Here is a 26,454-nt window from a genome sequence, read left to right on the forward strand (position 1 = left end):
CTTTTCCCTGATCTTTCCATGGTTGGGGATGGCTACATCCATCACTACGGCTTTCCTTTGCTGTTTATCCATGATCACAATATATGGTTGTTTGGCCTCCACCATGTAGTCTGGGGTCCTGCCCGGTGTGGTAGATCCGGGGTCCTGCCTGATGTGGTAGATCAGGGGTCCTGCCCGGTGTGGTAGATCCGGGGTCCTGCCCGGTGTGGTAGATCCGGGGTCCTGCCTGATGTGGTAGATCCGGGGTCCTGCCCGATGTGGTAGATCCAGGGTCCTGCCTGATGTGGATAGCGGCCCTGATGCTCACTAGTCCTACGCCTCCCTCCTTGTGCTTAGTGTACAGCCTCTGGAATCTGGATCAGGGGTGGAACCCTCCATGCATGGTGAACAGCTTCCATTTTTTAACATCTGTGGTCTGAACTTCCTCCTTTGGCCATCTTATTATCCCAGCAGTGTATCTGGTCACTGGCAGGGCATCGCTGTTAGTTACCCAGATCTTGTTCTTGCCATTGAGCCGACTTCCAAAGACTTGCCTTACTCGTTGCAGATATGTGGCTGTGGCAGCTTTCATTGTGGCTTGTTCATGGTTGCCATTTGCCTGTGGTATGCAAAGGTACTTGTAGCTCTCCTCAACATCTGTTATTCTGCCCTCTCGGAGTGCAGTGCCCTCTGTATGGCCTACCTTCCCTCTCTTTGTTACCATCCGGCCACATTTCTCCAGTCTGAATGACACTGCGATGTCCCTGCTGTAGATCCTGGTGGTGTGGATCAGTGAGTCCATGTCTCGCTCATTCTTAGCGAACAGCTGGATGTCATCCATGTAGAGGAGGTGACTGATGGTGGCCCCATTCCTGAGTCGGTAGCCATAGTCAGTCTTGTTGATTAATTGGTTGAAGGGGTTCAGGCCTATGCAGAACAGCAACAGGGACAGAGCATCTCCTTGGTATGTACCACATTTGATGGAGACAGTTGGCTTGAAGCTGGTCTCCAGGGTGGTCTGCCACAGCCTCATTGAGTTTGCAGTGAAGGCTCTTAGAATGTGTTGATCTAGTACTGCTTCAGGCATTCTAAGATCCATGTATGAGGTATTGAGTAAGACGCTTTCTGGTAATCAATCCAGGCAGTGCAGAGGTTGGTCTGTCTGGTTTTGCAGTCTAGAGTGACTAACCCGGTACCTTTACCAAAGCCTTCCTGTGTCTCTGTCATTAATTGATCCATGTGCCCACTTATCTTACCCGACATGAGCTTCCATGTTGTGGAGCAACAGGTTATCGACCGATAGCCGAATGGGACTGTTCCCTTCAGGGGAACTTTCAGTATCAGGACTGTCCGTCCCTTGGTCAGCCATTCAGGGTGGATCCGTCCCTTGATCAGCCATTCAGGGTGGATCCGTCCCTTGATCAGCCATTCCGGGTGGGTCCCATCCCTTGGTCAGCCATTCAGGGTGGATCCGTCCCTTGATCAGCCATTCCGGGTGGGTCCCATCCCTTGGTCAGCCATTCAGGGTGGGCTGGGTCCCATCCCTCAGCAGCTGGTTCATTTGTGTCGCTAGGCACTCATGGAGTGAAGTTAGCATCTTTAACCAGTAGGTGTGGATCATGTCTGGTCCAGGTGCTGACCAGTTCTTCATACCTGACAGTCTTTGCTGGATATCTGCCACTGTGATGGTAACTAGACCTTGTTCAGGGAGGGAGCTGTGGTCCACCCTTAGTTCTTTTAACCACTGTGCTTCACTGTTATGTGATGCCTTCTTCTCCCATATGTTTTTCCAGTATTGTTCAGTCTCTAGCCTTGGTGGGTTAGCGTGTGGTATTACATCATGCTGTATATCAATCAATCAATCAATCAATCTTTATTTATAGAGCACTTTTCATACATGAATGCAGCACAAAGTGCTTTCCATGGTTAAAACAATCCCCCACCCCCCCACCCCACCCCAACCACCACACACAACCCCCTCCCTCCCCGCTTGTGTACAAGCAAGCATACACATACACATACACACACACATACTTGCACATATTAAAAAACTAATGTGAGGTTGAGCACAGATGAGCCTGGTAAGGAAACACTATCACAGGGAGCCGTCTGCACCGGGAGCCGCTCACAGGCCACGACCGTCAGGACACTGACCCAGGGCACACGGCCAATTGAGAGGCAGAGGAGCCACCCAACCAGCGTGAAGAACCTGCTGGACAGAGCCATAGCAGCCGCAGCCGATGAAAGCCCCCGGTGCAGAGAGCCCCCTCCGAGGAAACACTGGGGAAATAACCTAAAAATAATATAAATAGAATAAAAGCATAAAATAAATAAAAATGGGTTAACATAGAAAAATAAATAGGCTAGGGGAATAAATATCAGCTCAATGGTTTCAGTGATGGTCGCAGTAGGGATGTCAGTGTAGAATGTGGGTATTAAAGTATCGATATATTCCACATTCGCTCCATTCACATCAGCTAGAAGACTTTCTGGTGGTTCTTGATTCATTCTTGTTAGTCGGAGTCAGTTGCGCTCTCATTGATCTCATTCATCATCACTGGGGCTTGGTACCCAATCTCTAATGTTAATGTTAATGTTAATATTAATGCTAATGTGATGCTGATGTTAACTCTCCTCAAATGTCCTACCTGGCTCCCCCTTGCCGTAGCATTAGCTTGTTAAATGTCCTCAGTCTCTAACTGTAATAGCCGTTGCCATGTTTGCCAGAATGTGGGTATCAAAGTATATGTCCCACATTCCTGTAGCCCTGCTCACTAGCGTTACTAGAGTAGTAGCATTCCAACACTGCCTTGTTCGCATCTCGTGTCCAGTGGTGTCTGTTTTGTGTTCCAGGAGCACATTTCTTGATATAGTACCCCTGGTTCCTCAGTACCTGACACAGACCTTGTTTGACCGACTCTCTGTTCGATTGATAAACAGTAGTGTTAAGGGATATATTTAAATGTATTACATGTAGTTCCATATGTTTACAAATAATATTTCCTTTAAATATATTTATGTAAATAAAGAGGGGTGATTAAAAAAAGATATATCAATTATTCTCTTATTTAAAAAATGAATTACTGCCTAATAAAATGTCAAATGTTAGGATCATTTTAAAAAGCTTTTTTTTCTTTTTTTCTATCAAACATTGTGATGTTATCACCATCTGCCCACAGCAAAATGCTTGAGCAACATAAGAGAATTTATTTACTCCTTCAAATAATTGCTAAGAGGCTGAATTTTATTTCTGTCATTTCTCTGATGGCCATGACGAGCCTGACGGAGGAAAACTCAACAATCCAGACAGAATAAAGTCGGACAAACCAGCCAGGGCCTGTGTGATGTCCTCCATGGTCGGCCAGGGTTTGTTCCTCAGCAGAGCATACATGGACATCACCATCCCCGGGGTGCAGAAACCACACTGGGAACCATGAGCCTTCGCTATTCGCTCCTAAAAACACAACCACATCTGATCAGTTTTAAAAGCAGGTTTGGAGTCAGAGTTTTAACTTCTGATTTAATCTGCTGCAACAGATCCTTTCTCGTGTGGTAGGATGTCAATACATCACTAGTGAAAAAACTCTAAGAGTCAGTTAAAAACGTCAAATTCTTCCTCATAGGACTTAACTTTCTGCTTCCTGTCTGAAATGACACAAAAAATATAAGTAAAGCAAAGAATACTTAAAGTGGAATCCAGAAGATAGCTGCCCAATTCATCCAGGGATGAGTAAAGTAATCCTAGGACTGAGTAATTCTAGGAATGAGTAATCCTAGGAATGAGTGAAATAATCCTAGGAATGAGTAATTCTAGGAATGAATAAAGTAATCCTAGGAATGAAAAATCCTAGGAATGAATAAAGTAGTCCTAGGAATGAGTAATTCTAGGAATGAATAAAGTAATCCTAGGAATGAGTAATTCTAGGAATGAATAAAGTAATCCTAGGAATGAAAAATCCTAGGAATGAATAAAGTAGTCCTAGGAATGAGTAATTCTAGGAATGAATAAAGTAATCCTAGGAATGAGTAATCCTAGGAATGAATAGAGTAATCCTAGGAATGAGTAATCCTAGGAATGAATAAAGTAATCCTATGAATGAGTAAAGTAATCCTAGGAACCAGTAAAGTAATCCTATGAATGAATAAAGTAATCCTACGAACGAGTAAAGAAATCCTAGGAAAGAGTAAAGTAATCCTAGGAATGAGTAAAGTAATCCTAGGAATGAGTAAAGTAATCCGAGGAACGAGTAAAGTAATCCTAGCAATGAGTCAAGTAATCCTAGGAAAGAGTAAAGTAATCCTAGAAATGAGAAATCCTAGGAATGAATAAAGTAATCCTAGGAATGAGTAATCCTAGGAATGAATAAAGTAATCCTAGGAATGAATAAAGTAATCCTAGGAATGAGTAATCCTAGGAATGAATAAAGAAATCTTAGGAATGAGTAATCCTATGAATGAATAAAGAAATCCTAGGAATGAATAAAGTAATCCTAGGAATGAGTAATTCTAGGAATGAATGAAGTAATCATAGGAATGAGTAATCCTAGGAATGAATAAAGTAATGCTAGGAACGAGTAAAGTAATCCTAGGAATGAATAAAGTAATCCTAGGAATGAGTGAAGTAATCCTAGGAATGAATAAAATAATCTTAGGAATGAATAAAGTAATCCTAAGAATGAATAAAGTAATCCTAGGAACGAGTAAAGTAATCCTAGGAAAGAGTAAAGAAATCCTAGGAATGTATAAAGTAATCCTAGGAATGAATAAAGTAATCCTACGAACAAGTAAAGAAATCCTGGGAAAGAGTAAAGTAATCCTAGGAATGAGTAGAGTAATCCTAGGAATAAGTAATCCTAGAATGAGTGATTCTAGGAATGAATGAAGTAATCATAGGAATGAGTAATCCTAGGAATGAATAAAGAAATCCTAGGAACGAGTAAAGTAATCCTAGGAATGAGTAAAGTAATCCTAGGAATGAATAAAGGAATCCTAGGAACGACTAAAGTAATCCTAGGAAAGAGTAAAGAAATCCTAGGAATGAATAAAGTAATCCTAGGAATGAATAAAGTAATCCTAGGAACGAGTAAAGAAATCCTAGGAAAGAGTAAAGTAATCCTAGGAACGAGTAAAGTAATCCTAGGAATGAGTAGAGTAATCCTAGGAATAAGTAATCCTAGAATGAGTAAAGTAATCCTAGGAACAAGTAATCCTAGAAGGAGTAAAGAAATCCTAGGAATGAGTAAAGTAATCTAGGAATGAATGAAGTAAATCATTGGAATGAGTAAAGAAATCCTAGGAATGTTGTAAAGAAATCTAGGAATGAATAAAGTAATCCTAGGAACGAGTAAAGTAATCCTAGGAATGAGTAAAGAAATTCCTAGGAATGAATAAAGTATTCCTAGGAATGATAAAGTAATCCTAGGAACGAGTAAAGAAATCCTAGGAATGAATAAAGTAATCCTAGGAACGAGTAAAGTAATCCTAGGAATGAGTAAAGAATCCTAGGAATGAGTAAAGTAATACTAGGAATGACTAAAGTATCCTAGTAACCGAGTAAAGTAACCCTAGGAATTGAGTAAGTAATCCCAGGAACGAGTAAGTATTTCTAGGAATGAGTAAAGTAATCCTTGGAATGAGTAAAGAAATCCTAGGAACGAGTGAAGTAATCCTAGGAATGAGTAAAGTAATACTAGGAATGGACTAAAGTAATCCTAGGAACGAGTAAGTACCTAGGAATGAGGTAAAGTATCCCAGGAACGAGTAAAGAATCCTAGGAATGAATAAAGTAATCCTAGGAATGAGTAAAGTAATTCCTAGGAATGAGTAATCCTAGGAATGAGTAATCCTAGGAATTAATGAAGTAATCCTAGGAATGAGTAATCCTAGGAATGAATAAAGAAATCCTAGGAATGAGTAATCCTAGGAATGAAATAAAGTAATCCTAGTGATAGAATGATCACTATGAATAAATAAGTAATCCTAGGAATGAGTAATCCTAGGATATGAATAAAGAAATCCTAGGAATGAGTAAAGTAATCCTAGAATGAATAAAGTAATCCTAGGAATGAATAACGTATCTAGGAATTGAGTAAAGAAATCCTAGAATGAATAAAGTAATCCTAGGAAGGAGTGAAGTATCCCAGGAATGAATAAGTAATCCTAGGGAATCAGTAAAGTAATCCTAGGACTGAATAAAGTAATCCTAGGAACGAGTAAAGTAATCCTAGGAATGAGTAAAGAAATCCTAGGAATAAGTAAACCCTAGGAATGAGTAAAGTAATACTAGGAATGACTACAGTAACCCTAGGAATGAGTAAAGAAATCCTAGGAATGAATAAAGTAATCCTAGGAAGGAGTGAAGTAATCCCAGGAATGAATAAAGTAATCCTAGGAATCAGTAAAGTAATCCTAGGACTGAATAAAGTAATCCTAGGAATGAGTAAAGAAATCCTAGGAATAAGTAATCCTAGGAATGAGTAAAGTAATACTAGGAATGACTAAAAGTAATCCTAGGAATGAGTAAAGTAATCCTAGGAACGAGTAAAGTAGTCCTAGGAAACGAGTAAAGAAATCCTAGGAATAATAGTAATCCTAGGAATGAATAAAATAATCCTAGGAATGAGTAAAGAAATCCAGGAATGAATAAAGTAAGTCTAGGAACGAGTAAAGTAATCCTAGGAACGAGTAAAGAAATCCTAGGAATGAGTTAAAGTAATTCTAGGAATGAATAAAGTAATCCTAGGAATGAATAAAGTAATCCTAGGAATGAGTAAAGAAATCCTAGGAATGAATAAAGTAATCCTAGGAAAGAGTAAAGTAATCCTAGGAATGAGTAAGAAATCCTAGGAATGAATAAAGTATTCCTAGGAATGAATAAGTAAGTCTAGGAACGAGTAAAGAAATCCTAGGAATGAATAAAGTAATCCTAGGAACGAGTAAAGTAATCCTAGGAATGAGTAAAGAAATCCTAGGAATAAGTAACCCTAGGAATGAGTAAAGTAATACTAGGAATGACTACAGTAAGTCTAGAACGAGTAAAGAAATCCTAGGAATGAATAAAGTAATCCTAGGAACGAGTAAAGTAATCCTAGGAATGAGTAACGAAATCCTAGGAATAAGTAATCCTAGGAATGACGTAAAGTAATACTAGGACTGACTAAAAGTAATCCTAGGAACGAGTAAAGTAGTCCTAGGAACGAAGTAAAGAAATCCTAGGACTAAGTAATCCTAGGAATGAAGTAATCCTAGGAACGAGTAAAGAAATCCTAGGAATGGGTAAAGTAATCCCAGGAATAGAGTAAAGTAATACTACGAATGACTAAAGTAATCCTAGGAACGAGTAAAGTAATCCTAGGAATGAGTAAAGTAATCCTAGGAACGAGTAAGAAATCGTAGGAATGAATAAGTAATGCTTGGAATGAGTAAAGAAATCCTAGGAATGGGTAAAGTAATCCTAGGAATGAGTAAAGTAATACTAGGAATGACTAAAGTAATCCTAGGAACGAGTAAAGTAATCCTAGGAATGAGTAAAGTAATACTACGAATGACTAAAGTAATCCTAGGAACGAGTAAAGTAATCCTAGGAATGAATAAAGTAATCCTAGGAACGAGTAAAGAAATCCTAGGAATGAATAAAGTAATCCTTGGAATGAGTAAAGAAATTCTAGGAATGGGTAAAGTAATCCTAGGAATGAGTAAAGTAATACTAGGAATGACTAAAACAATCCTAGGAACGAGTAAAGTAATCCTAGGAATAACTAAAGTAATCCTAGGAACGAGTAAAAGTATTTCTAGGAATGAGCAAAGTAATCCTAGGAATGAATAAGTAATCCTAGAAATGAGTAAAGTAATCCTAGGAATGAGTAAAGTAATCCTAGGAATGAATAAAGTAATCTTAGGAATGAGTGAAATAATCCTAGGAATCAATGAAGTATTCCTAGGAATGAGTAAAGTAATCCTAGGAATGAATAAAGTAATCCTAGGAATGAATAAAGTAATCCTAGGAATGAGTGAAGTAGTCCTAGGAATGAATAAAGTAATCCTAGGAATGAATGATCCTAGGAATGAATAAAGTAATCCTAGGAATGAATGATCCTAGGAACTGAATAAAGTAATAATAAATGAGTATATAATTGGAGGACTATCTGGGTGGAGCTGGAGATTCAGATGGGGAATAAGGTGGAGACAGGTGTGGTTTTAAACGCCCTGCTGCGTTCCCGGGACAAAGGTCCTACATGAGAAGAGAAGCTTGGCAGAGCCTCGGATCTGATGAATCATTACCCTTTAGTTTTGTAATCATGCATATAAAAACCACCTCCACCTGATAACAGTTAACCAATAAGAATTTGGACAAAGAAAAAGAGCTGATGTCTCCTTCCTGCATTTAGAAGCTTCTGGTCATATTCTCACCTGCACCGGGTGGATCCTGGTCTTGGAGTTGCCGATGCCCTCCACGGTGGTGATGGCGGCGCCGTGGAGCTGGCAGAGCGGCAGGAGGCAGGCATTGGCTGAGTAATGGCTGCCGGTGCAGTAAAGGAAAACTCTGAGGTCCACACCTCCCACTGGAAATACTCAAGAATGAGACACTAGCAGTTTAGAGATGTCCAACATATGGCCCAGGGGCCGAAACCAGCCGTCCACAGGATCCAATCTGGCTGGGATTTGCTAAATATTAAAATAAGATTGTAAGAAAAACTGTATTAGTTTAATAAAATGATCTAATATTAATATAATACTAATAATAATAATAATATTATTATTATTATTATTATTGTTATTATTATTACGTAGCTACCAAACATCTGGAAAATAATTATTTTTCCCCAACAAAAGTATGAACAACATGTAATTGCATTGGTATGTAAAAGGTTAAAGTGTGAATAATTACATATCTGGTAGTTTTTATTGGGACTGAAGATGATTTAAAGACATGAGTAAAAAAAGTGGAGAAAAAAGCTGTAATGCAGCCCAGCAGGTTTCAGGGCCACACGGAGACCTGCTGGACTGACCTGAGCAGCCTGATTTAAAGGATACAAGATGGTTTTGGTTGTTCGGTCGGTAGCGTGACACCATCACTGTGCACGCCCCACATCCTCCACCTCCACAGCCAGACTTGGTTCCAGTTAACCTCACTGGAAAAGGAGTCAAGGATCAAACGTGCCTCAGACATGATCGGCTAAAATAAAACAACACATGCAGCTTTGGTTGCGAAGGTCTGGAGCTGCTGGGAAGGATACGGTTTTCCCTGAGGAAGGATAACAACATGGTTTCAGGATCTGCATGATCCTCCGTCACCTGTTTTAAACAGAAGGAATCCATTTATAATGTTCAGCACATGGTCGGAAAGAACATTCACACCAGAAATACACACGCTAATGTCAACAGGAAATGCATCGTCAGAATAAAACGCTTTCTAAGTTAAATTTAAACACTAGATTTGGATCAAAATTATTTAAAAAAAAGCAATAAAAACGGGGAAAAAATCTAAAAACAAGACTTTTTTTTAACTTGTCCTTTGCCAAGAGGAGCTTTATGGGTGTACGGCTCCTACTGATAAGCTGATATTTTTTATTTATTCATTTATTTAAATGATGGATTTTATGGCATCTTGCTGGACCTGACCAGAGGTCATCAGGAGTTCCTGATCCGGTACAGACCTGGAAACCTGGGGTGGGGGGGCTAGGAGGCTAGGCTAGGAGTTTGGGCGTGGCCAACCCAGCGCTTCAGAGCTACATGTGTGGGTGACTGAAGGAACTGGTTTGGCCTAAATCACAGCAGGTGTGTTTTACAGGTGTATATGGTGGAAACGGAAAATGCTGGCGGATGAATAAACCTTGCTTCATAAAGAAATACTGGACTGCTGACTTAGTTTCCTCCAAGTATTCGACCAGTTTGGCCGCCATCCTAGAGTGTTAGTAGGTGTTAGTAGATGTTACTAGATGTTATTAGATGTTAGTAGAAGAACGTATACCTTTAATAAAGCCTGTTTGGTCAGGATTTATTATTAGAGGCGTTATTTTTTCTATCCTTCTGGCCAAAGCTTTGCTACTTATTTTAAGATCTACATTTATTAATGAAAGTGGACGGTAACCGAATGGAGGTGTCGGGTTTTTTCCTGGTTAGAATAGTACAGTAATATTAGCTGGAGGTATCCATCACCCACATATCCACCACCCACAGATCCACCACCCACATATCCATCACCCACAGATCCATCACCTACAGATCCACCACCCACAGATCCATCACCCACATATCCATCACCTACAGATCCACCACCCACAGATCCATCACCCACATATCCATCACCTACAGATCCATCACCCACAGATCCACCACCCACAGATCCATCACCCACATATCCATCACCCACATATCCACCCCCCACATATCCACCCCCCACATATCCATCACCCACATATCCATCACCTACAGATCCATCACCCACATATCCATCACCCACATATCCATCACCCACATATCCATCACCCACATATCCACCACCCACAGATCCACCACCCACACATCCACCACCCACATATCCATCACCTACAGATCCATCACCCACATATCCATCACCTACAGATCCATCACCCACATATCCATCACCCACATATCCACCACCCACAGATCCACCACCCACAGATCCATCACCCACAGATCCATCACCCACATATCCATCACCCACATATCCACCACCCACAGATCCACCACCCACAGATCCACCACCCAGAGATCCACCACCCACATATCCATCACCCACATATCCATCACCCACATATCCACCACCCACATATCCATCACCCACAGATCCACCACCCACAGATCCACCACCCACATATCCATCACCCACAGATCCACCACCCACAGATCCATCACCCACAGATCCACCACCCACAGATCCACCACCCACAGATCCATCACCCACATATCCATCACCCACAGATCCACCAGCCACAGATCCATCACCCACAGATCCACCAGCCACAGATCCATCACCCACATATCCACCACCTACATATCCATCACCTACAGATCCATCACCCACATATCCACCACCCACATATCCACCACCCACATATCCATCACCTACAGATCCATCACCCACATATCCATCACCCACAGATCCATCACCCACATATCCATCACCCACATATCCACCACCCACATATCCATCACCTACAGATCCATCACCCACATATCCATCACCCACATATCCATCACCCACAGATCCACCACCCACAGATCCATCACCCACATATCCATCACCCACAGATCCACCGGCCACAGATCCACCACCCACAGATCCATCACCCACATATCCACCACCCACATATCCACCACCCACAGATCCACCACCCACAGATCCATCACCCACAGATCCACCACCCACATATCCATCACCTACAGATCCATCACCCACATATCCACCACCCACATATCCATCACCTACAGATCCATCACCCACATATCCATCACCTACAGATCCATCACCCACAGATCCACCACCCCACATATCCACCACCCACAGATCCATCACCCACAGATCCATCACCCACAGATCCATCACCCACAGATCCACCACCCACAGATTCACCAGCCACAGATCCATCACCCACATATCCATCACCCACAGATCCACCACCCACACATCCACCACCCACAGATCCATCACCCACATATCCATCACCCACAGATCCACCAGCCACAGATCCACCACCCACATATCCATCACCCACAGATCCACCACCCACAGATCCACCACCCACATATCCATCACCCACATATCCATCACCCACATATCCACCACCCACATATCCATCACCTACAGATCCATCACCCACATATCCATCACCCACATATCCACCACCCACAGATCCATCACCTACAGATCCATCACCCACATATCCACCACCCACAGATCCATCACCCACAGATTCACCACCCACAGATCCACCACCCACATATCCATCACCCACAGATCCACCACCCACAGATCCATCACCCACATATCCAACAGCCACAGATCCACCACCCACAGATCCATCACCCACAGATCCACCACCCACATATCCACCACCCACAGATCCACCACCCACAGATCCATCACCCACATATCCATCACCCACAGATCCATCACCCACAGATCCACCACCCACAGATCCACCACCCTGTCATCAATAATCCACAAGATTTTTCCATCACTAACGTCATATTGTAGAAAGAGGGAGTCAGCGTTGTCCAGAACCCTTTGTAGAATTCTGCTGGATAACCATCTGAACCTGGACCATGTGGACCTGGACTGCCTGGACCTGGACCATATGGACCTAGACCATCTGGACCATATGGACCTGGACCATGTGGACCTGGACCATGTGGACCTAGACCATCTGGACCTGGACCATGTGGACCTAGACCATGTGGACCTGGACCATCTGGACCATATGGACCTAGACCATCTGGACCTGGAACATCTGGACCTAGACCATCTGGACCATATGGACCTGGACCACCTGGACCTAGACCATCTGGACCATGTGGACCTGGACCCACCTGGACCTAGACCATCTGGACCTGGACCATGTGGAACTGGACCATTTGGACCTGGACCATCTGGACGACCTGGACCTGGACCACCTGGACCTGGACCATCTGGCCCTGGACCATCTGGACATGGACAATCTGGACCTGGACCATCTGGATGACCTGGACATGGACAATCTGGACCTGGACCACCTGGACCTAGACCATCTGGACCTGGACCACCTGCACTATGTGGATCCGGGTCATCTGGACCTGGACCACCTGGTGAATCCCAGGCGGTTTTATTTTCATGTTTCCATTCTGGAGGACTGGTGTTACTAAGAACTGGTCCATATTCTTATCTGTTGTGTTTCGTTGTGATTTAAATAAAGCTTTGTAGAATTGATCGTCAGGGTCGTGGCGGATGTTTCCGTCTGGGTCTCTGACAGAGGAGGCTGTTTTCTACAAAGAAGGACCATTTTCAAGTTGCTGCTTTATTCCTATTAAGAAGACTTTCATCTCCACATGACCCGAGTCGACTTTTTATGTCCAATAAGCCGTCGGAGGAAACTTGTCCCTTATCCCGACCCTTACACCTTCTGTAAGAAAAGTCCCGTCTTAATAAAAGCGGGGACAGTTAACAGGTAGGAGAGGTGCAGGTGTGCTTGTACGTTTATTGTCTCAGTAAGTTAAAGAAACACTAACGAGAGAATTTATTATGTTCTGGATCTATAAAGGTTCATGCTGGAAGTTATTTACTTGTTGAAATGTGCAGTTAAATAGAAAATATCGTTTAGTAGTTTATCTGAGGCTTACATCTGCAGGTCTAAGGGTTAAAGGTCTTACCTGCGGACCCACCTGGAAGGTGTTAATATTCTTTACAGGTGTAGCAGCTGCTGGTAGGTTGGATCCTTACTTCTGGTCCAGCAAGATTACATAAATTTAATCATTCTAAATATATTTATAAGATTTAAAATAAATAAATAAATAAATGAATATGGTTATCCAGAGGAGCCTGATACCCATAAAGCTCCTCTTAAATTTATTGGGTCCAACAGAGCCAGACCATCATTCTGCCGCCACCATGCTGGACAGGACAAGGTAAAAATAAAAACCTGACTGACTCTACTGGTAGAAACAAAACCGGAAACGGCTCCTGGGTCCACGCTGCGTCCTCTTGTGTGAAAAGTTTCTAACAGCTCTAGTTTTCCAGCAGCTGCTCCAGCGCGACTTTTATTTCTTCAAAATTCGTCACAGAATCTGATGGGTGACAAAAATCAGCGCAACACCTGCTGTTCGACCTGAAACTGCCTCCTCTCATTAATCCTGCTCTTATTTACCAAATCAATTCCACTCTTTTCCAGGTGAAAACAGAACGTCTGTCACGAGCGTGGAGGCTGAAAAGGTCGCCTGAAACGTGACAGTGTCGCGGACTTTCGCCTAAAACTCCTTTAAAAACTTGTTTTAACTTCATTTGATGTAATAAATGTTTATTTTACCTTCTTCCCGTTGATAAAGACGCACAGAGTGTCTCCTTTCTTCGCTGCAAACATCGCTGAACTGAAGAACAGAGATTGAAGAGGAACAAATTCACCACCACACTTCCGCTTTGATACTTTCACAATAAAAGCCTCTGGTCAAAGGGACAGTTAAAAAAAGAGAGAAATTAACGTTTTAGTACTTCTCTTTAGCCGGGGGCTTTTATGGTTATTTATTCTTTTCTATTCATATTTAATAAACATTTCATCATGTTTGAAATTATTGTAACATAAATCCCCAGATAAAGAAATATTTAATTTTATATTAATATTTTTATTTTATTATTTATTTTTTTATTATTTTATATAAATATTTAATTAATTTTTAAATTTATTTATTTTAACATGATTTCAGACATCAAGCGTCTCAGTCGGAACCCTGAACTGTATGAACTGGCAGTAGAAAATGGACAGAAGACGGATGATGGGGAACACAGCTGACTTCCGGTCCAACCCTGCTTCCTGACTCTGACTTGATTCCTCTGAGCTGATGGAGCAGCAGAAACGCCCACCTCCAACCAGAAAGACCCTAAACAAATAAACATGGCCTACATTCCCTTAAATATCTCTAACCAGAATGAAAGAGACCACGTCAAACATCAAAGGTGTAAACTGAGACAAACAAACTCGTTTTTCCAAAAAGGTTTTTAAAAAGAGAAAAAGTGTGTGTGTGTGTGTGTGTGTGTGTGTGTGTGTGTGTGTGTGTGTGTGTGTGTGTGTGTGTGTGTGTGTGTGTGTGTGTGTGTGTGTAAAGGTCCAGTAACACTCCGTCATCTTTCACCTGGTTTGGCTCATAGTTAATCATTTATAGTTAAAGTAGCTGAATGGACAATAAAATGTTCTGTTCTTTTCTTTGTGTATTCTATTCTATTCTATTCTATTCTACTAATCAGAAAGACTACCCACGTTTACCTGTGTGGATTTTAACATTCGTGGATTTGGTACTCATGTCAATCATGTTAATTCTGGACCTGATGGAGGTTTTTTCTTATCTAGCTAATAATTCATCTAAACAGCTTTTTATAAACCAGACTGATGTTGGTCATGGACTTGATTCTACTGGATTAGAACTGGACTGGACTAAACTGGACTGGACTGGACTAAACTGGACTGGACTGGACTGTGTCTGTAAAGGTGAATCTGTTGTCAGAGTTTTCAGGACAACGAACTTCAGATTTTTATTGACTTTTTATAAAAACGCAGCATGAAGCAGAACATGGAAACATGGAAACACAGTTTTACAGGAAACATGAGCTGCAGACCAGCAGGAGGAAATAAACATGGATCCATCCAGGCCCTGCATAAAGACCAGGTTCTGTCAGAGGTCTACGTCCTGTGGAAGCAGCCAAATATTCCCCCCACTGCAGCAGCCATGAGGAGGCAGGGAAACGAGACAGGCTGCGTAAAGCTGGACGTTTCTGCTGGTTTCCAGTTCAGAACAGACCAGAAGCTGGAAACCTGGCAGCAGCAAACACACCTGACGTCAGATTTACAGCTTTAGAAGCAGCAGTTTGGTGGAGCGTGTGCTTAGCGTGTTAAATTACACGGATAACCTCTGTAAACCACGGGCTGAGAGTTTGTCTGCTTCAGTTCCAGATCAGGACCAAATGAGGGAGTTATATAACCGGCCTCATGGGGGGAGAAAAACAGACACAAACCAAACATGACTCAGAGAAACAACTTTTATCCTCTCTTTAATTTCTCTTTTCCAGATGAGCAACCAGAACCAGAGAAGATCCAGACCAGATCCCTCTGGTGGGCTGGACCCTTCCAGTCTGGTCTAGGGGCCCACAGATCAGCCAGATCCTCCATCACTACGCACCTACATAAATATATTTATATATAAAAATGAAATAATAAAAAGACAGAGATGAAAAAGAGGAGTATTTCACATAAATTAGAAATTAATAAATTAATACTTAATACTTTATCTAAAGAAAATTGCATATATATATATATATATACAATTTTCTTTAAAGTGTATTAATTTATATATACATATATATCTATATATGTATGAATATATATACATATATATGTATACACACACACACACACACACATATATATATATATATATATATATATATATATTGTTGTTTTTGTTTTCTTTTTTTCTTCTTCTTGTTTTGCTATCATTAGTATTAGTATTAGTATTAGTATTAGTATTTTTCCTCTGCTGTACACAGACAGGATTACTGTCTTTCATGTGAACTGTTTGTATACTAAACAAATGTCAACATTGTATTATTTACCTTATTGGGAAAATTTTAATAAAAATATTCTTGACAAAAAAAACGTGGAGGCAGGTTCCTCCATCTGAGCGTCTCTGCTGCTGAGGGACGAGAGTACAGAGAAGATAGTTACCTGCCGACAGGTAGACACACAGCTGGCCAGAAAGATGGCGGCAGGATGATGCAACAGCAGCTTCTCATGTCTGAAACAAGCACGAGGAAAGAAACATCCGTGGTCGCGGAGAAGATGTTAGTCTGTTCCAGAAGGGTCAGATCATCTCCATCAGCAGAGAAAACACGTAGGAAGCAGAAAGTACTAGAACCAGGTTCAGGACCAGGTTCAGGACCAGGTTCAGAACCATCATTAAACCAGGAAGGATGGTGGAACCTTCGTCTTCAGGAAGAAACGTGGTCAGAAAAACATCCTGGACGATGTGATGGAAGAAAAACAGCAGTAGAGCTCAGGACCATGTTTAACAGTGAGACAACATCTGAGCAGGTCGAGTCACGAGAAAAATCCACGAAGTAAAGGTCTGCTGTTTAACATTAAGACTGTAGGAACCTGGAGACAATAACCCGGGCAGCAGCTGAGAGGACGGGACGGGGGGTTAAGGGGAAAATGAGTGTTTGTCTTTTCTTTGTAGGTGAGATGTGCAGTAAGAAGCTTGTGATTGGGAGTCGGACGAGGAAATGGGACAGAAGTCCAGCGTTAGGTCCACTAGAGGACGTCGCTGCAGGACTAAACCTCTCAGATTTAACCGGAGCTGCACGCAGACGCTGGCTTCCTCTCAGGCTGATGTTAAACCAGGAAACTCCTGCCCCCAGCAGTTCGAGCCGAGACGCCAGCAGGACACAATGTGCATGAAGAGACTTCTGACCCGAGCCGGGTTGGCTGGAAGCGACGGTTAATCACAGAAGATATTTCTCTTTGTACAGCTCTGTGTTTAATCCTGTTAAACATGTTAATAAATGAAAACCAAATGGAGAAATCTGGAATTCATTCTTCAGTATTTTCTGAGTTGAAGATACAGAAAAGCTGTTTTTTACTCGTTACCAGGTTAACAGCATCCTGCAGTAAAACACATCAGCTGAGAATTAGTGTGAAATTCATTAAAACTCGTCTCATATTTCTTTGACCAACGTGTCATTTTAATGAATAGTAAATGTGAAGATGGAGCCGTGTGGGATAAATGGCGGCAGCGCCGTCAGGTTGCCATAGTAACATGGATACTTGGGTTCGTGCTGGACCAGAGGTCCTGCAGAATCTCAGCGGTTCCCAGAACGGGTCTCTTTTAAACGGAGATCTTCTCATCCTGGTTCCAGCTCTTGGTGTCTCCACCACGGTGTCCGGTGGCTCAGCCTTCCCCCCTTCCTCAGTCTGGATCAGGAAGTCCTGCAGGGGGACCATCTAATCCAGCCCTCTTGGACCGCAGTCCTGCAGGTTTTCACTGTGTTCCTGTTCCAACAAACCTGCTGATGAACAGCTGATGAAGTTCAGCACAATGACTCACTAAGTCAGGTGTGTTGGAGCAGGAAACACAGAAAACCTGCAGGACTGTGGCCCAGGAGGTCCAGACTTGGTCAGAACTTGGTCATTCCAGGATCCATCCAGTCCAAACTCAGGACAGAAGCTCGGTCCTGGTTGTGGGATCACACGCATGTCGTACAGCTGCTACATGAAGGAAGTCTCGGAGGCCTCGGTGCAGCGGGAATCTGTGGTTGGAATAATTTGTACAACTCGTATCTGAAGCCCTGGAGTGCAGGTCTGGTGGGTCCAAAGCCGACATGGGGAACATTCTGACTCCATCCTGACGATTCTTCTATCATCTGAGGTCAGTAACTCCAGATTTCCGTCTGCCCAGGCTTTGAAAGGCAGGAACTCTCATGTTTCAGTGAGGGGATGGTTGCAACCCTCGTGCAGCCCGACAGGAAAATGCATCACATTTCGTTTGGTAAACCAAACCCAGGTTTACTGCAGGTCACATGATCGTATCTTCAGGTGTAGAAATACTAAACAAAATTTAATGTTAGTAAAAAAAACTTTTTAACTCAAAATCAGTTTTTTTCTAGAGAAAATCTTCAATTTCATTTTCCTGTTTGCAGCTCTGACAACCATGTCAGGTGATCACATGACCCCTAGCTCATCCCCGGGTGGTGGAAATGTTGGCGTATGACCCTCCGAACCCAAACACACCATAAAACACACACACATGTTGAATTAGAAAGAGTTTAATCCCAAACATACTCTCTTTTTTCTCGTCGCGGCGTGAACAGGTGAGCTGGTTCTGCTGCGTGTCGCCCGGCTGGTCGCTGGTACCTGCAGCCAGGTTTAGCTTCATCACCGCGGCAGATTTACGTCTGCACCGGTTCTTCCATCACCAGACCTGATGCCAAACCGGCTCTCGTTTCCATCTGTTTCTAAACGCATCCGCAAGAGAAACCTTTGTTGTGATTGGCTGTAAGAAAACCTGCAGTTTCAACGCACCGTGTGCGTCACCTCGCAGCAGACGAGGGTAGAAAGGAAACTGCATGAAGCTGATGGGTATGTTTTCCTAAACCTAACCACACAGCTGTGAATGAGGAATCAGAGTAAACACAGTCAGGTCAAACCTGATGTTGGTGCGTTCACGTCCTAAACATCTGATTGGCTCAAAGGTCCGACAGCAGAGCAGCAGCTGCTGTTAGTAGCAACATAAACAGGAAATTCCCGTTCCAATCCCAATTTAAATGGAATTATCATCACATTTTGTTTGCATCCAGATGCTTTTTCAGCAACTCATTTCTTCTTCTTTCCTTCTTGTGGGGAAATTTGTACAAACAGAAGCTGCAGAATGTGGTGGAAGAAGTCAGTGTTTCCAGAGAAGGAACAATCCCAGCTGAGGAAGAAACTTTCCGTCTACGCCACACATGCATCAGGATTTTCCTTCTCCCAACCTGAACTGCTTTCACACTTAAATAATAACACATTTTATTTTAAAGTGCCTTCCAGGTGCCGGTAGGAGGATGTACAGTCCTGGAACGGACTGATTCCAGGAAGCTTCCTCCATGATCCACAGCGTCCTGGTGTAGAAACCTGCAGGATTTTCTCCTCTGAGTTTATTTCATTCATGATGATCTAATATTTCTTTACTGGAAATAAAAGACTTTCTTCCTTCTGCATCAGAAACGTGGATGAGGAGAAACGGAAATCTGATACAGAGATGTGGAACTTCTTATTCCCACGGAAGGACTCACTGCTTCTTCTTCTTCTGCTTCACTGACTTCCTCCTCTTTACTATCATCTCATACAGCTTGTCCATGCCCTCGTGCAGTCCCTCACCTATGATGGCGCAGGCAGGCTGGATGTGGTAGGGGGTGGAGGGGCTCAGCTCGGCCAGCGCGAGCTGCCTCTCGATCTCTCCGACGTCCAGCGCCCGGGGCAGGTCCTGCTTGTTGGCGATGACCAGCAGCGGGGTCCCCTGGTTCTCCTGGAAGCGGGTGATCTTGTGCAGCTCAGTCCGGGCCTCCTCCAGCCTCTCCGCGTCCACGGAGTCCACCACGTACACGATGCCGTCCGTGCAGCGGCTGTAGGGCTTCCACAGGGGCCGCAGCTTCTCCTGGCCCCCCACGTCCCAGAAGTGACAGCTGATGCCCCTGGAGGCCCCCGCGCCGCCCAGCCGGATCCTCTCCGTGTTGAAGCCGATGGTGGGAACCGTGTTGACGAACTCGTTAAATTTCAGGCGGTACAGGACGGTGGTTTTCCCCGCAGAGTCCAAGCCGAGCATGACGATGTGCAGGGACTGGAAGGCAGCCAGGCTGGAGAAGCTGCTCCCCATCCTGCGGGCGGTGGAGCGTGCAGCGGCGGTTCGATCCCCGCAGGACGCGTTAAGAGGGTGGCAATCAGGTCCAGTTTCAGCAGAGCTGGAGGGAGCAGCCTGCTGTGGCGCAGCGGCACTCCGGCAGCCAGACAAGCCGCAGCATCTCTGGACTCCCTCCAGCTGCAAGAGGTGTCCAGGAAATGTCAAATCATGGCACGAGCTGCGGTGCGTTCACGTCATGTTTCAGCGTTTCTGTCATGCAGTCACACCACACACAGGTGACGGCGCGCGACGCCTCTGAACCCTGCCATTAAACCTGCAGCAACTCAGAGCAGAACCGCTTTAAAAGTCTGACTTCCGGTTCAAAGATACGTCTCAAAATAAAAGCCTCAAGCCTCAAAATAAAAGCCTGGTGGTTGTCTCACAGGAAACAGGAAGGATGCAGAGAACAGGTACTGACCTCTGGTGGTCAACATGCGCAACTACGGCCTGACAGGATGGATTGATAGATAGAGAGATAGAGAGATAGATAGGATATAATAGAATAGAATAGAAATACTTTATTAATCCCTTTGGAGAAGAAATTTGGGTACCAGCAGCAATACAACACCAACAGTAAAGCAGGACAAGCACAAGACACAATATATACAGGTACAAAGCAAAATAGAGGCAACAAGGTGCAAGAAAAGCACAAATAGAATACAATAAATAACAATAAGATAAGTTAAATAAAACAATATAAACAAGCATTGCACACAGTAGAGGTGGTACAGATTCCCAGTTCACTATTGCACTTATAAGTTATAGCAACTGTTTATATGGGTTATTGTGCATGTGTTGTATCAGGCGGACTGCACACCTCCCTCTCCCCCCTCCTTCTCCCCCTCCTGCCTAATGCAGAGTTGTACAGTTTGATGGCTCGGGGGACAAAGGAGTCTCTGAGCCGGTTGGTCCTACTCTTGGGGAGGAGCAGCCTGGTACTGGTCAGGTCTGTAACTGGGGTCCTGATGAAGAAGGGTGGAGTCCTGATGAAGAGGAGTAGGGTCCTGATGAAGAGGAGGGTGGTCCTGATGAAGAGGAGTGGGTCCTGATGAAGAGGAGTAGAGTCCTGATGAAGAGGATGGTGGTCCTGATGAAGAGGAGGGGGGTCCTGATGAAGAGGAGTGGAGTCTTGATGAAGAGGAGTGGGGTCCTGATGAAGAGGAGTGGGGTCCTGATGAAGAGGAGTGGGTCCTGATGAAGAGGAGTGGAGTTCTGATGAAGAGGAGTGGGGTCCTGATGAAGAGGAGTGGGTCCTGATGAAGAGGAGGGTGGTCCTGATGAAGAGGAGTGGGTCCTGATGAAGAGGAGTGGAGTCCTGATGAAGAGGAGTGGAGTCCTGATGAAGAGGATGGTGGTCCTGATGAAGAGGAGGGTGGTCCTGATGAAGAGGAGTGGGTCCTGATGAAGAGGAGGGTGGTCCTGATGAAGAGGGGTGGATCCTGATGAAGAGGAGGGTGGTCCTGATGAAGAGGAGTGGGTCCTGATGAAGAGGGGTGGATCCTGATGAAGAGGAGGGTGGTCCTGATGAAGAGGGGTGGATCCTGATGAAGAGGAGGGTGGTCCTGATGAAGAGGAGTGGGTCCTGATGAAGAGGAGTGGGGTCCTGATGAAGAGGAGGGTGGTCCTGATGAAGAGGAGTGGGTCCTGATGAAGAGGAGGGTGGTCCTGATGAAGAGGAGTGGGTCCTGATGAAGAGGAGTGGGTTCCTGATGAAGAGGAGGGTGGTCCTGATGAAGAGGAGTGGGTTCCTGATGAAGAGGAGGGTGGATAAGGAATATTGAACTGGGTGCTCTGCTATAAATGTGATGTGGTTTTTCACCACCAGATGGCAGCACAACCTTGTAAACAGTACATTTTAATCTTTGAGTTTTCAGGTGTGAAGATGAAACTGAGGAGCTGGTGGTTTATTCTGCAGGTGCAGGTGTCTCAGATGTTGAGTCACCCGACTAAAACTCCTACTGCCCTTTCCCTCCAGCTGTCCCAAACACCAGACAGACGTTTATATCAAATCCAGCAAACGAACTCATTCAGCTTCTTGTGGTTTGGTTCTGAACGTAGAAGTAATGGATTTATTACGATCTCAGAACTTAGCAGGCTGCTGGATGATGGCTCAGGAGGAAGGAGGTGGTGGTGAGATGTGAAACCTTCTGGGGGAGATGGTGGTGGTGAGAGGATGGGCGAACATGTGACGGCTGTAGATTCGTTTCCACTGAAGGGAAGAGCTGAGATGACGATGACCAGAAAGGCAGAAAAAAGGGCTGTATCTACAACACCAGAGTCTGGGTTAGGGTCCAGGGTTAAAGGAGGATCCGGGCTGTCTCCGGTACAGAGGATCCAGTGAGGAGGTTGACCTTTGGGACAATACTGAGGAACGAGGCTAGAAAACGGCTACGACTTGGAAAAGCACGCAGGATGAGCTGGTTGGAGCAGAGAAGCAGCTACGGGCTTAACACAAGGTATTTAGTGAAGCTGGAGTCTGTTTAACATTTTATTACTGGAAATGAAAAATCCGCTGTGTAACAGGATTTCTGCTTCTAACAGAGCAACATTAGCAGACAGAAAGCAGGGTTAGCAGGCAGGAAGAAGCGTTAGCAGACAGGAAGCAGCGTTAGCATACAGGAAGCAGGGTTAGCAGACAGGGGTTAGCATACAGAAAGCAGCGTTAGCAGACAGGAAGCAGCGTTAGCATACAGGAAGCAGGGTTAGCAGACAGGAAGCAGCGTTAGCATACAGGAAGCAGGGTTAGCAGACAGGGGTTAGCAGACAGGAAGCAGGGTTAGCAGACAGGAAGCACGGTTAGCAGACAGGAAGCAGCATTAGCATACAGGAAGCAGCGTTAGCAGACAGGAAGCAGGGTTAGCAGGCAGGAAGAAGCGTTAGCAGACAGGAAGCAGCGTTAGCATACAGGAAGCAGGGTTAGCAGACAGGGGTTAGCATACAGAAAGCAGCGTTAGCAGACAGGAAGCAGCGTTAGCATACAGGAAGCAGGGTTAGCAGACAGGAAGCAGCGTTAGCATACAGGAAGCAGGGTTAGCAGACAGGAAGCACGGTTAGCAGACAGGAAGCAGCATTAGCATACAGGAAGCAGCGTTAGCAGACAGGAAGCAGGGTTAGCAGACAGGAAGCAGGGTTAGCAGACAGGAAGCAGCGTTAGCATACAGGAAGCAGGGTTAGCAGACAGGGGTTAGCAGACAGGAAGCAGGGTTAGCAGACAGGAAGCAGCATTAGCATACAGGAAGCAGCGTTAGCAGACAGGAAGCAGGGTTAGCAGACAGGAAGCAGGGTTAGCAGACAGGAAGCAGCATTAGCATACAGGAAGCAGGGTTAGCAGACAGGGGTTAGCGGACAGGAAGCAGGGTTAGCAGACAGGAAGCAGCGTTAGCATACAGGAAGCAGCGTTAGCATACAGGAAGCAGGGTTAGCAGACAGGAAGCAGGGTTAGCATACAGGAAGCAGGGTTAGCAGACAGGAAGCAGGGTTAGCAGACAGGAAGCAGGGTTAGCAGACAGGAAGCAGGTCCCTCAGCAGCAACCTGCGTCATCACCTCGCTAACGTTCTCGCCGTCCTCCCCTCATGGATCTTCTGATATGTGAGATCAATGAAATGAATTAGAAACACACACCAGCGACTCTTTGAGGCTCAGACTCTTCATGCATAAAACTCGCTGCTAATTTACGTCTTTATTCCCTGGGTCCTCGCGGTTGCCCGGGTAACAGATGACAGAAGCAACCAGGTGCTGAAGGTGTTCAGACGTGTGCTTTAACCTCCGGCTCTGATCCTGCACCAGCTGCACGTGTCGGGTTTGTTGAGGTGAATAAATGGAAATAAACTTTCATGTTTTATGTGAAATAACGTGTGAAAATAAAATTTCCATTTTTTAAGAAGAAAGTACTGGAAGCCCTCAGAGATCTCCACTAAGTCGCTGTTTCTTCTTTTTGCCAGGGACCGTGGGGATAGACGCTGTGAAATGATTCCCAGATCCACATAATAAAGAATCCTTTTCAACATTCCAGGATCCCGACGGTGATCCGGATCACATCCAACATCACTTGTTCCTGAAGATTTCATCTGAAGCTTCTCTCGCTCAGATATTCAGCTTTTTAATGACAAGTGATAACACATTACAGTTTCATTCCACAGTGACATGAAGACTCATCTCTTCTGCTCATGTTGACCATTGAAAGCCACGTCCCACCACACACTGGCAGCATGTATTATTCTCTGCATGATGTGTTTCTCCGTGGCTCATTTTGATGGCCTAGAAGACCTGAGTTCCCTGGTCCAGGCCAGAGTCCGAACAAGCGTGGACCAGGGTTAGCTCAAAGCGGATCAAACAGGACCGAGGTGGATGCATCTTTAGCTCCATTTAGAGAAAGTTTGATCACATTTAAGTTGCTGAAATAATAAACATTATGATTTATAAATATAAAAATGTGAATTCTTGCAGCTTTTAAAGGAAGCATCACGGCGTCGGTTCGAGTTTAAAAGTGTTTCCAGGAGACGAGTGAGTCACAGCGAGGCAAAGGACGACGGACGAGGTGGCCTGTCCTCGCAGGGAGGATAATTATCTGCTTTAATTAAGCACATCCAACTCTGTGTGTGAGAGAGAGGATTATGTTTGGCTGAGAAGACGGCATATGAGGAGGGATTTGCATGCATGTAGGAGTCTGTGAGCATTAATACATTCATGTGTCGCATCTGAGGGACTTTCTATATCTGCTGTGTCGTCCATGTTAGAATGTCATGCTACACCATAATAAACATTCTGTACAGAAAACCACTTTCATGGTCACGCTTGTGTTAGTGTGCGTGCACCACGGAGAAATGCATCATGCAGAGAATACTACACGCTGCCAGTGTGTGGTGGGATGTGGCTTTCAATGGTCAACATTAGCAGAAGAGATGAGTCTTCATTTTACTGTTTAATAAGAGAATGGTGTTCAGCTAACACTGCAATGGACTGGTTACCTGTCCTCTCACCTGCTAATTGCTGGGATAGATTCCAGCTTCCTTGCGACCCTGAACTGGATGAAGCGGCACAGAAGCCTAGCCTAGCATAGCCTAGCCTAGCCTAGCTTAGCATCAATACGTTCATAATGAAAACTGGTTTTTATATCTGTTCTCTTCTGATTTTGTCTCTTTAATCAGTCTGAACAGTGTTGGAAACCATGTGTGTGAATGTGTGTGTGAGTGTATGTGTGTGTGTATGTGAGGTCACTGGGATGCGTTGGCTAGAGGAACTGATGGAGATAACTGCCACCATCACAAAGACCTGCTTCTGGTAATGAACAGTTCTCATGACAAGCGAACAGGCAACCCTAGCAGTCTACTGCTGTCCTTCTTCTCTGGTTAACACCCAGCCTGGCACAGATAATTACACCATTAAATACAGAGTTTGGAAAAATACTGCAGTGTGTAATTTTGGTCATAGCACCCAGAACCAGGCTTTGGTTGCCTTGTTGAACCCGTGCATTGTAGAAATCTGACATATTGGGGTTAAAGGTTCTGTAGATTTGAACATTTTTCTAAATTGTCCTCCATCTCATGCAGGAAATCATGACAACTTAGTTTTACATAAGTTTTATAAGCTCAATATGTCCACTAATACCTGCAGCACAGCTCTGAAACCTGGCGCTGCTGGCCAATCAGAGGAAAGAAAGGGGGCTTAAAGGGACAAGATGGCCTGCCACGAGCCAGCTTCATACAAAACTCCAAAAACATCCAGTCAGTGATTTTTAACTTCATATTTTTCTGTTTTATTAATACTTTCTGAATAGAAACACTGAACAGATTTCAGGTCTGATGTAAAACAGCCTCACTTACACACTGCTGGTGTTTAGTATAAATATAGAAATTCCTCCTGTTCATGTCGGATGCAGATTCCAGACACAAACTCATCCTGAAGAAACAAACAAAAAAAAAAAGCAGAAAAAATATTAAATAAACAAAAAGCATCAAAGCTGATTGATTAAAGTTGCTCAGATCACAGAAAGCTGCTTTTAACATACATTTACCAACAAACAAACAAACAAACAACATAAATAATGTCTGGAAAATGTCTTTTTTAAAGTTCTGTAAATGATACGGAGACATTTAGAAGCAAAGTATGTAAATCATCACTTCCTGTTTTGTCATTTAACCACGTCTAACCAGCCCACCAATAAAAACCCTGTGATGACATACTGGTTTGATAACTAGACCAGGATCCAGTTCTCCTGTCACTGAGGTCACGTCCACTAGGACGAAACTATTTAGTCTTATTCCAGAAAGGTCCACAGATCCGGTAAGACGCGGTAGTACCACCACCAGGCCTGTAGTTGGCGCTGTAGCCCTGCCACAGAT

The 26,454-nt window shown here is 44.0% G+C and overlaps 2 protein-coding genes across 3 annotated transcripts in view; both read right to left on the reverse strand.

Moving 5' to 3' along the window:
* LOC121635527 (aldehyde oxidase 1-like) overlaps positions 1-14,088 on the reverse strand; it is a 31,547-nt gene extending 17,459 nt beyond the window's left edge. Inside the window, 6 exon segments of the mRNA XM_041978730.1 lie at positions 3,307-3,433; positions 8,389-8,497; positions 9,013-9,029; positions 9,031-9,110; positions 9,216-9,273; positions 14,001-14,088. Of these exon segments, the coding sequence (XP_041834664.1) occupies positions 3,307-3,433; positions 8,389-8,497; positions 9,013-9,029; positions 9,031-9,110; positions 9,216-9,273; positions 14,001-14,054 (445 nt within the window). The 5' untranslated portion in view covers positions 14,055-14,088.
* Positions 14,089-18,178: 4,090 nt separating this feature from the next.
* LOC121635913 (ADP-ribosylation factor-like protein 4C) lies at positions 18,179-20,405 on the reverse strand. Of its 2 annotated transcripts, none has more exons than XM_041979329.1 (2): positions 19,508-20,405; positions 18,179-19,402 (listed from the first exon to the last, which is right to left on the reverse strand). In XM_041979329.1, exons 1-2 carry the CDS (start codon positions 20,086-20,088, stop codon positions 19,375-19,377), a joined length of 609 nt encoding a protein of 202 aa, XP_041835263.1. In that variant the 5' UTR covers positions 20,089-20,405; the 3' UTR covers positions 18,179-19,374. The 2 variants fall into 2 exon arrangements, with proteins under 2 accessions (XP_041835263.1, XP_041835264.1); XM_041979330.1 differs by having other exon boundaries at positions 18,179-19,346; positions 19,463-20,405.
* Positions 20,406-26,454: the final 6,049 nt, after the last annotated feature.

Source organism: Melanotaenia boesemani, chromosome 24 (assembly GCF_017639745.1).
Source record: "Melanotaenia boesemani isolate fMelBoe1 chromosome 24, fMelBoe1.pri, whole genome shotgun sequence".
In the NCBI taxonomy this organism is placed as follows: Eukaryota; Metazoa; Chordata; class Actinopteri; order Atheriniformes; family Melanotaeniidae; genus Melanotaenia; species Melanotaenia boesemani.